At 32.3% G+C, this 11,147-nt stretch overlaps 1 protein-coding gene across 3 annotated transcripts; it reads left to right on the top strand.

Annotated features, from left to right (window-relative positions):
* The first annotated feature begins 445 nt into the window (after positions 1–445).
* LOC144546927 (G-box-binding factor 3-like) lies at positions 446–4,900 on the top strand. 3 transcript variants are annotated; one of them, XM_078295517.1, is made up of 12 exons: positions 446–716; positions 1,576–1,646; positions 1,772–1,816; positions 1,912–1,995; positions 2,092–2,169; positions 2,290–2,423; positions 2,534–2,570; positions 2,676–2,727; positions 3,006–3,226; positions 3,366–3,443; positions 3,546–3,671; positions 4,383–4,900. In XM_078295517.1, the coding sequence occupies exons 2-12, from the start codon at positions 1,581–1,583 to the stop codon at positions 4,578–4,580; spliced, it is 1,119 nt and encodes a 372-aa protein (XP_078151643.1). In that variant the 5' UTR covers positions 446–716; positions 1,576–1,580; the 3' UTR covers positions 4,581–4,900. The 3 variants fall into 3 exon arrangements, with proteins under 3 accessions (XP_078151643.1, XP_078151644.1, XP_078151642.1); XM_078295518.1 differs by having other exon boundaries at positions 446–710; XM_078295516.1 differs by having other exon boundaries at positions 446–709; positions 1,564–1,646.
* The last annotated feature ends 6,247 nt before the right edge of the window (positions 4,901–11,147 follow it).

Consider the following 11,147-nt stretch of genomic DNA (forward strand, 5'->3'; position numbering starts at 1 on the left):
TCTAAAATATTATTTATTATTTTTTCAAATGAGTAAAAAAATCAGCCGATCTAAAAATTATGTACTACTTGATTATGAAAAATAAGGAGGAATTTGGATTGTCGTAAAAGCGACATCTGTTATTCTTTTATTATTAGTAGATTCCAGATAGATATGCAGGCAAGAAAAATTGCAGAGTATCTGGACAGAGAAGAGAAGCAACTCGACGCGTAGCTGAATAAGGAGTTGGACACGTGTATACCAGCGGTGACGAGGAATAAACAATCGGCCCCCACAAATTCACCGACCGCCAGCTCAACCACCACTCCGGCCTTTTTTTTTTCCTTCTCAGCTCATCGTAACAAATAAACACAATATTCCATCTACGCTTTTCTACGTCATTAATTAATTACCAGTAAGGGTCCCACATGAGACGTTGCCTATTTCTGGAGCGTTGGTGTATCCTTATAGTGCGATCTATCGTGTGAGGAAAGGATGGCTAATTTGACACCGTTTACCCCGTCCCTATCGTGGACACGTGTATACTGACGTGGCCTTTTGCCTCGCCTTGGCGCCTCCTCTTCTTTCCTTTTCTCCCTTTCCTCCTCTCCTCCCTCTCATTTCTCTCCTCTGTCAGGAACTTACCTCCTGAAAAGGTGTCATCTTTCCAAAGTGCTTGAAAACTAAACTCGGCACTAGATATTCTTTCGTCGAAGAATTTTGTAATTCAGGTACTAGTTTGAATTCTCTTTATGTCTTTCATTTTTTTATTATACAGGTAGGTTGCTACATTTTAGCGGATATTAAATTCATCAAGAGTTCTCAGCCTTGTGCAATCTTTTGCACTGATGTTTAAAAATTAAATATAAAAGCTGGTGCATTGGGGTATATTTGGAATTGCTTCGTAATAAAAATGAGTTTATATTAGGTTCTGTTTCCAAGGTTTTCAGCGAAGAGGTTTGGAAATTGGAATTGCTGGATCGTAATTTGTTTTTCTACTGTTTAATATCCAGGTGAATTTTAAATTTTGCCTCCGTAAAGTTACGAAAAGAGAAAGAGAGAGCACGAAGATATTTTCGATCTGAAATTAAAATTAACGAAAATTCGGTTTGATTTTGTCGTCAAATCGAGATGTTCTTTCTCTTCTTTTCTCTTGGGTTGAGGGGCTTTTAGTCATTTCATCGTCTGGTAGCTTTTCTTTCTATAGTGGGGATGGGGCATGGTAGTAATTCACCAAAAGTATTAGTTTCTTTTTGTACTTTGAGGGGACTGTTTAAGCTTTTTAATTAGGACAGTTTGGTGCGCCATCTTGTATTTGGAAAAGACAAATGTGCCCCTGCCACGGTAACAAAGCAACCTAACGGAAGTACGCTGCAAAAAAGAGAGAACAGCTTTGTTATCAAATAAACAGAAAATGGATGTATCCATTTTTAATATGGTGACCGGTGGATGTAACTTGAGACTAATTTACCCAGTAGATGTGCTTCTTAGCTTGCTCAGAAAACTTGTTCTGTTTCATAATATTCATGTTCATATGCAAATGTGTAGACAGAATTTGAGGTTTGTTTATATTTACTCTCATTGGGTACCAAAAAGTAAATATGGGAAACGAATCTACTGCTACTGCTACAGCTTCAAAATCTGATAAAACATCACCCCCACCTAAGGTACTATTTTATTAATATTGCTACTGTTTCAGTTCAATTATTAAGCTACTTGGTAATTTTTTTTTTTTGAGATGCAAGTATGCAACTATTCTAAGATATTCTCTTTTCACCAACTCTATTCTCAGGAGCAACCACCTATTTATCCTTATCCTGATTGGTCAGCTTTGCAGGTATTTACACTTATTTGAATTTGATATCGTAAACACATATATGAAATGAAGTTCCCAAGCTAACAAATCGATAATATTTTTATTTTCTCGTCAAGGCTTATTATGGACCTGGCATGATGCCGCCGCCCTATTACAGCGCACCTGGTCATGCTCCTCAACCTTACATGTGGGCCCCCCAGGTGGTTAATTTCAAAAGTGGATGATGGAATTCCTGATTCTTGCAAGTATGCAGATAGTGCTACTTACTAACAATTTTATTTTTGTAATTTGATTAGCCTATTATGCCGCCGTATGGTGCACCATTTATGTATCCCCACGGAGGAGGTTACTCTCATCATCCGGCTATGCCTTTTGTAAGAATAATGATATTTTTTAGATAGAATTGTTTCAATATCTTTCTTGTGTAAATAATAGACAATTGTGGGCTATTTTTGTACTAATTGTTGTTTCTGTTTCATGTCGACTTCACTAAGGTTCCACAACATATGAGCACAGAATCGCCTGCCAAGTCAGCAACTGAAAAGGAGAATAAAAGTACAATGAGAAAACAAAAAGAGGTCAATTGTTTTGCAATGTCTGCTGCTAATGGCATCACTGAAAAGGCGAGGTTGGTTGAATCGTCATTTTTATGAATGAGTCAAAACACCTTCAAAAATTTTCTAGTGTCTCATTTGTTATACTCTTAATATTTCTTCTTTATTTTTCTAATTATAACAGTTCAGAAGAGTCGGATGATAGAAAGAATGAAACAGGGGTATGTTTTATTTATTTAATTTAATCTATTACTTTTGAAAAGAAGGTTGAGTTTATAATAATTTCTCTCTCTATTTTTTATTGAAATATACTCTGTTTTGCTCAGGTTACTGTAGTGCAGAAAAGAAAGCAAAGCTCAGCAGACGAGCCAATGTCAGGTACTTTTATTTGGAGTTGTTTTTTTTTTACCTCTAAAAAATCGTTTGTACCAGTACGTACCAGCACATTTTTCATACTTTAACAGGTTTCGTGAGGTTCCTATCCTATTTTAATTTCTTCTGATCTTGTTCTGAAATTTTTAGTTACTCTTTTTTGTTATATAGTTAGTTTGTAACTACTAACTAGTAATTGCAGGTGAAAACATTCAACCAACAGAACATTACAAATTTACAATTACCAGAAATATGAACAATGCTAAAAATTGAACCTTTTACAGATACCAAGTCGAACAAAAAAGGTAGTTCTTGGAAGGATGGTGAAGCAAGTGGTCCCTCAAAAGTAACGTCTGAAATTGGAGAAATTGGAGAAATTACGGTGAAGCCCCTGACTGCTCTGCCTGCATATTGCTCTGCTCCTGCTGTAAATCCAACTGCTTCTGCTGTTAGTAACAGCACAATTCCGTCTTCACTTAATACAGTTACCGACTTATGGTATAAGGTATTTCCTCCTCCTCTCTAATGACATATATTTCTGGTTGAAAGAAATTTAATTGAGGAGCAAACTGTAGAATAGTTTAATAACTTGAAAGAACAAAATTGTACCAAAATAATGAAATTCTTTCTCTTGTTTTACAAAGGATGAGAAGGAGATGAAAAGGGAAAAAAGGAAGCAGTCAAACAGAGAATCTGCTAGAAGGTCACGGCTAAGAAAACAGGTACTATTTATCGGAAAGATCCTCAACTGATAATAAAAATTTACATTAACTGAAATGTTACATAACAATACGAAAGATTCTTAACGAAGTTATTTTTGACAGGCTGAGACAGAGGAGCTAACTGTAAAAGTTGAATCATTGACTGCTGAAAATAATACTCTAAAATCAGAAATTGGCCGCCTTACTCAGGATTCCGAGAAACTCAAATCAGAAAACTCTATTCTTCAGGTATCTCTAAATTTTATAAACCAACCCTTGATTCTGATAAATACTTTTCTTTTGACAAAATTTGCCCCATTGCCTTCTCTCTGGTTAATAATGAGCTGAACAAATGTTGAACCTAAGGGTTTGCTTGCTTGGCGAACATTTTAATTGAAATATATTCGGACAAGAATGAGGCTACAGTACTATGCATAGCATAGATTGAGCCATACTACAGATTGATAATTTTGTTTTCAAAGTCCAAATAGTCGATCTGAATTGTTCAACATGATTTCTATATGAAAATGTACGTGCAAACTAAATTTTCAATTTTTCAATTTCTTTTACAATTTTTCTATATAGGTAGAATGTCACTACTTTTGAATGGTCTAGGATCTTTAGATCAAGTGTGATTATCTACCTATCTTAAAAAAATAGTAAAAAAAATTTTAAATGTGAAATTTGATCAAGTACATTTTTATATGGAGATCATGTTGAACAGGTCATATCGACTGTTTGGAGTTTGAAAACAGAGATATTGATCCATAGTACAGACCAACCTGTGCTATGCGTAGTACCATAGCCTCACTCTTCTGACAATATTCAGTTGTAGTAATTGAACATATTTTGGTTCAAGATTTGTTCTTTCCATTACCCTATCAGTAACTGATAATACTAAATTATATCAACACTTGTTACCACCTATTTTACTAATGAAATTTGTGTTCTACCACGCAGGAGAAATTAAAGAAACAGGCCAGCCAGGTCATGCCATCCTCTGTTGTCGTCGAAAATTTCTTATCCATGATAGATAAAAATGCTAACTCATCTGCTAATATAGAAGCTCAAGATAATACCAACAATAATACCACAAATGGAAAGCTGCACCAGCTCCTAGACCCGACGCGTAGAACTGACGCGGTTGCCGCAAGCTAATAACAGAAAAACAGTTTAGATCCTAACTTTGACCATCGTGGAGTTGAGTTATATGGAAATTACTGAACTTAGTTTAGTTTGTTTGTTTGTAATGTAGAATTTAATTGTTTGCTTTGTGTAATTTTAGAGTTGTGATATTTAACTCTTCATGGTGGTGGAGACTTTTTGATCCCTGTCGTGGGGATTTTGGGTTGAGAGAAAAAAACTAATGGTTATTAATGACCTTTTTTTTTCTTTCTATAGGCTTTGTAATTGCCTTTTAGATTGGATGTTGATGTAATGCTTGTACAAGTTTCTGCTTAACTGATTTTGCCTAGACAGTTTTTATTTGTTCCTGCTATTAATCGCCTTCAATTAAAATGTTTTTCGTCTTTAATAGTTTAGAACGTTTCTTTAGTTTGTTTTTGAGTTTATATTGTTTTTTGGTTTAATTCTGTAGAGAATCATAAAATCCAGTCATATTTGGGTTCCATCAAACATTTGAGTACCTGAGAATCTGAGCTAGCTGTAGCAACAAACAATAGTGCTACTATATAGCAGGTTAACAACGTGCTTTTTTTTAAAAGTCCGGTTAAAATGTCTAATTATTTTTGTACTTCAATCACATCTCACATTCTTTTATTTTCGTTTTCAAAATTTAAATAGTTAGTCTCAACTGTTCAGCATGATTTAGGTACTAATTCGTTTTCAAAATTTAAACAGTCAGTTTCAATTGTTCAATATGATCTAGATATTAAAATATGTTTGGAGACTAAATTTTTTTAATATATATATAGAGAGAGAGAGAGATGAGCTACGCTACTCCATGGAGTAAAACGCGTTGGTGCTCCATGACACTATATTTTTATTTTGAAAATCCAAACGACTAATCCGAACCACTCAACATGATCTCCACATTGAAATGTGCTTGGAGACCAAATTTTACATTTTTTGAAATTTTTTTACTATTTATTAAGTAATTTTGAAAATTGCTGATCCGATGGTCCAGAAATTTTTACTGTTTACAGCAAAACAATAATTTTCAAAATTGCTTAATAAATAGTAAAACAATTCCAAAAAAATGTAAAATTTGGTCTCCAAGCACATTTCAATATGGAGATCACATCTAACAGTTTGGATCGGTCGTTTGGATTTTCAAAATAAAAATATAGTGTCATGGAGCACCAACGCGTTTTACTTAATGGAGTAGCGTAGCTCATCTCATATATATATATATATATATATATATATATATGAGATGGGCTACAGTGAGCTATAGAGTAAAACACGTTTATACTCCACGCAATATCTTCATTTTCAAAGTTCAAATAGCTGATTCGAACCTTCCAACATGTTCTTCATAATAAAATATGCTTGGAAACTAAATTTTATATTTTTTTGAAATTTTTTTACTATTTATTAAGCCACTTTGAAAATCTGAAAATCCGAGTGAACAGTAAAAACAGTAAAAATTTATGTACCACTGGATTGGCGATTTTCAAAGTGGCTTAATAAATAGTAAAAAAATTCCAAAAAAATGTAAAATTTGGTCTCCAAACACATTTCAATATGGAGATCATGTTGAGCAGTTCGAATCGGTTGTTTGGATTTTCAAAATAAAATTCTTTTGCCATAGAGTAAAAAACTTCTTTTACTCTATAGCTCACCATAGTTCATCTCTCTCTCTATATATATATATATTAGATGGGTAGAAAATTAAAAATATAATTTTTTTAGAACATTTTATTATAAAAATTATGTTAATTTGTTCGAATAAACTATTTAGACTTTAAAAACAACAATAAAGATGATATATAAGACATGATTGCGATATGAAAACAATGGTAAATTTTAACTCTATTATGTTTAGAAACATGAAATGATATAGAGAGATTCTTATACGTGTGCGCGGAATGGGTACTGTAGAGCCACATAAATTTAGTGGGCTAAAGGATTCTTTTGAATGCAGAATATTTTCAGTGTAGTTTAGTTGTCGTACAAGTATTTGTAATTTGGTTGAAATATTAATAGTCTAATTATATATTTTTTTTTTCATATTTGAATGGACGATTCAATTCACTTAATGTATTTTACACATTAAATTTTTGTAGAATATATATTACAATTTATTATTTTAGAAGTTTTTAAATTAATTTATGGATTTTTAAAGATAGACCTAAAATAATATAAAAATAAAATATTTGTGTATTAAATAGGACCCTTTCAAAAATCAAACAAAATAAATTACAAAATTGAGATATTGATATCTATAACACCTTGAATGAATAGTGTGATTAGAGATCTGAATACGTGATGTGTTGTGCTATGATCAAATTCAGAAGGATGGTCATAGCACGTGAATTAGTCATGCTGTGACTACAAGTGACGTATCACTCGTCACGGAATTGGTCAACAATTTATAATTAATGAAGATTTGGATTAATTTGGATTAATTGCTCATATCAAGGTTAAATATGTCTAAACCAGTCCTGACTTTAAATACAAACTCTCCGTCAAGGGCATTACTACATTTTAGGGATATCATCAAGTTCGATGTGCATTATATATCTAAGTTGAATCTTATACATATGTAGTTTGGCGATTGTGGTTCTTTGGAATAACATTGATATATATACCAGGAACAGAATAATGACCCGCCACCTCTAAATACAAACTCCAAATTTGAAAGTGGCAAGGCTACAATAAATCTTCTTCTTAAACCAACTGATAACCTCACTGGTATATATGCACCTCAACTTTGGAGTTTTCACTTTAGTAAAGGTGCATTTGAGAATTTCATTTATTTCATTTCTTAATTTTGTTGTCTTACATCTTTTCTCTCAACAGGCTGACAGAGTTTACGTTGGCTCACAAACTGTAATTGTTGTTCTTGACCATGAAAAAAAGCGCACTTTTCATATTAGGAAACAAGCACTCCCTGACACTAGTACATATCCAACCTATTCATACAATAGACATCAATTTACCTAAGAAGTGTTGGAATTCATGGGAGAAGAAATCGAGATTAATGACAGATTTGGGAGATGAAGAGCACAAACAAATGCTGTGTGTAGATGCAGCCACGGCAGTGAGGAATGGATCGGCAGGCTGGAGCTCTCTACTAGCGTCCCATCAAATTGCTGTCATTACCATCTCGATTGAAAGTGTGAGAGATTGTGTAGAAATAGAATACAGTGTGGTTAAGTCCACTTCCTAGCTACATCCACGAGAGAAATTACTGCCTTGAAGTATCCCTTTGAATCTATTTAAATGAAACCAATTCCATCCATCAATCCCCACAAAAACTCTCACTGCTCCGCTGTAAATATATCATTTACACTATTATCTCTTACCGAGAACTTGAATTATCTATCAAAAACTAGAAAAATATCATGACACTCGTGTCACTAGCTGCCCGTCAATTTCTGATCAGACTTACTTTCAGATCTCAATATGTTACCATCACGAAACATATTTACTCTTGCAGGAATCTCAGTGCTACTCTGGATGCAATATCTTTTGCAATTATAACATTGTCATCTGGCATATATGGAAAGGTTTTTTCAGAGGTTAGTTCATTTTTACGACTGACATGGATTGTCACAGTAATTTTGGTTAGACCTCGAACATCTGTTCCGTGCTGGTAAGTTGGAAGTCGCATTTCGAGATCGAAAATAAGTCTGGTATCATCATATTTTCTAGCTTTTGGTATATTACTGGTATGTCCTCGTGCACCTGGTACATGCATTTGTGATGTTAAAAATCTGACCGTATGTCCAATTAATTTAAATTATTGTCTTCGGATTGAAAATTATTGTAACAGTTACATCTACTTTAACTTGTATCAGTTGTACTTCTTCTGAATTCAGATTCCGAATGGAAGATGTGCTACAATAAGTAAACAGAAAAAGGGAAAACAAAATATCACCCATTGTACGACAAAATATACATAAAAAAACGGTTGCGGCGTACTACGCACCTAATTAATACATTAATTTTTAATAATTTCATTAGAATAATTATACATGTTCAATGCAGTCAGGTTGCTGTAGAAGTATCTGTAATTTGATTGAAACATAAATAGTCTAATAATAATTTCTCATAATGGATTACTCAGTTCACATCATGTATTTTACACATAATTTTTTTGTAGAATATTATATTTTATTATTTTATAATTGTTTTAAATATTTTTTGGATTTATTAAAGATCTAAAATAATATAAAAAAATATTTGAATATTTAATAGGGCTATTTCAATAATTAAACAAAATAAAATAATAAAATTGAGATTTGATATGTATAAAACATTGAATGGACAGTGGGTTAGATTGAATATTTGGACATAAATGTTTTAATTTGGACCATTTATATTTCAGTTGCAATATAAATATTTTTGGTACAATAACTTAATTCTTTTCATTGAAAGAATTTTTAAATTATTAGGCGACCGATCTCACCAAATTTTGAGAAATTAATTAATACATGAATTCCCATGTACAAAAGTTATTTTCTAACTAGTAAATAAAAGAGAGGTTAATCATATCTTGACCGGTTTATTTGGTTTAACAATACAATAATTATGCTTTACGGTGACACATCTTTCTACTGAATTCGAAAGGGTTTAGTGTATAATTGTGGTGGATTTGCGAATACATAATCTTGACCTCATATCGTGAGTAGAATTAAGTTAAAAAAATATTTTGATGTCTTATTATCGTCACATTATTTATTATTACCAGGTGATTTAACTTATCAGGTCGTAGCTATAGTATGATTGTCTTAACTGTTTTTGGAAGCAGGGTAATTCAGAAATAACTCTAAACGAGTCATGCAAGATATTATGTAATAATGTTCTGTAATTGCAGCCCATTAATATTTTGGCGCCGAATTTAATCTGATCTGTATTCAATTAGTGTTAACAAAGATTGGAATTTTTTTTTCTTCACCCATTGTAGGAGAAAACTCATATTGTCATGCTTCTTTTGCCTTGGTGTCTTTGGCATCTTCTCTGAAAAAGGTAACATATCACAACATTTTCATTTCAAGACTATAGCCTCTATAAGTAATAGTCATACATATACCTAGACCTTGATAGATATACAACAAACTAATAAAATCAGACAGTGAAATTCATTTTATTTATTTATTTATTTATTTATTATTTCTAATTCCAATAGCCAAGTTTTTTTAGTTTTGAAATAAATAATCATAGATAATCAAACCACTGTTTATAATATCTTATTTTCAACTGCTTAATTATTATACGCTCTCAATATTGTCGAAACTTGACAAACAATGATAGGTATAGAAGCACAATCGTTTAAGTATTTTACAAAATTGGAGACTAAATTAATATGTGCTTGGAGACTAAATTAATATGTGCTCTCAATTTTACTGTTTTTGGAACCGTTCATCTTGTTCTCCATATTAATATGTGCTTGGAGACTAAATTTTACATTTTTCTGAATTTTTTTTCTAGTTATTAAGTATTTTACAAAATTGTTGATCCAATGGTGGCTTAACAAAACAGTAAAATCAGCAGCCACCGTTGGATCAACAATTTGGTAAAGTACTTAATAAATAGTAAAAAAATTCAGAAAAATGTAAAATTTGGCCTCCAAGCACATATTAATATGGAGAACAAGATGAACGATTCAGATCAACCGTTTGGATTTTGAAAAGTCAAATTTGGACCGTATGTATTTCGGCTCATATACATTCGAATGCACATTAGTCACTCTATATATAGAGAGAGAGAGATAGAGAGATGGGCTATGGTGCATTGCAATGCATAGACATTTTTGTGCATTGGACTATAAATCACCGGATTTAAAGTCAAAATGACCGATCCAAACCGTTCATTTTGTTCTCCATATTAATATGTGTTTGGAGACCAAATTTTACATTTTTTGAAATTTTTTTACTATTTATTAAGCCACTTTGAAAATCGCTGATCCAATGGTAACTGTAAAATCAAAAGGCACCATTGGATCAGCCATTTTCAAAGTGGCTTAATAAATAGTAAAAAATTTCCAAAAAATGTAAAATTAGGTCTCCAAACACATATTAATATGGAGAACAAGATGAACGGTTTGGATCGGTTATTTGGACTTTGAATCGGTGATTTATAGTCTAATGCACAAAAATGCCTATGCATTGCAATGCACCATAGCCCATCTCTCTCTCTCTCTCTATATATATATATAGAGCTAGGCTACGGTGAGTTGTGAAGTAAAGCGACTATTTTACTTCACGCTCATATTTTGCGATTTTAAAGTTCAAAACGTCGATCCGAACCGTTCATCTTGTTCTTCATATTGAAATGTGCTTGGAGACCAAATTTTACATTTTTTGGAATTTTTTTACTATTTATTAAGCAATTTTGAAAGTCGCTGATCTGATGGTCCAGAAAATTTTACTGTTCACAGCAAAACAGCAATTTTAAAAAATGCTTAATAAATAGTAAAAAAATTCCAAAAAATATAAAATTTGGTCTCCAAGCACATTTCAATATGGATTAAATATCTAACAGTTCGGATCAGTAATTTGGACTTTCAAAATAAAAATACAGCGTGAAGTAGAAACG

The sequence above is a fragment of the Carex rostrata genome, chromosome 30 (genome assembly GCF_964058835.1).
Source record: "Carex rostrata chromosome 30, lpCarRost1.2, whole genome shotgun sequence".
Classification (NCBI taxonomy): Eukaryota; Viridiplantae; Streptophyta; class Magnoliopsida; order Poales; family Cyperaceae; genus Carex; species Carex rostrata.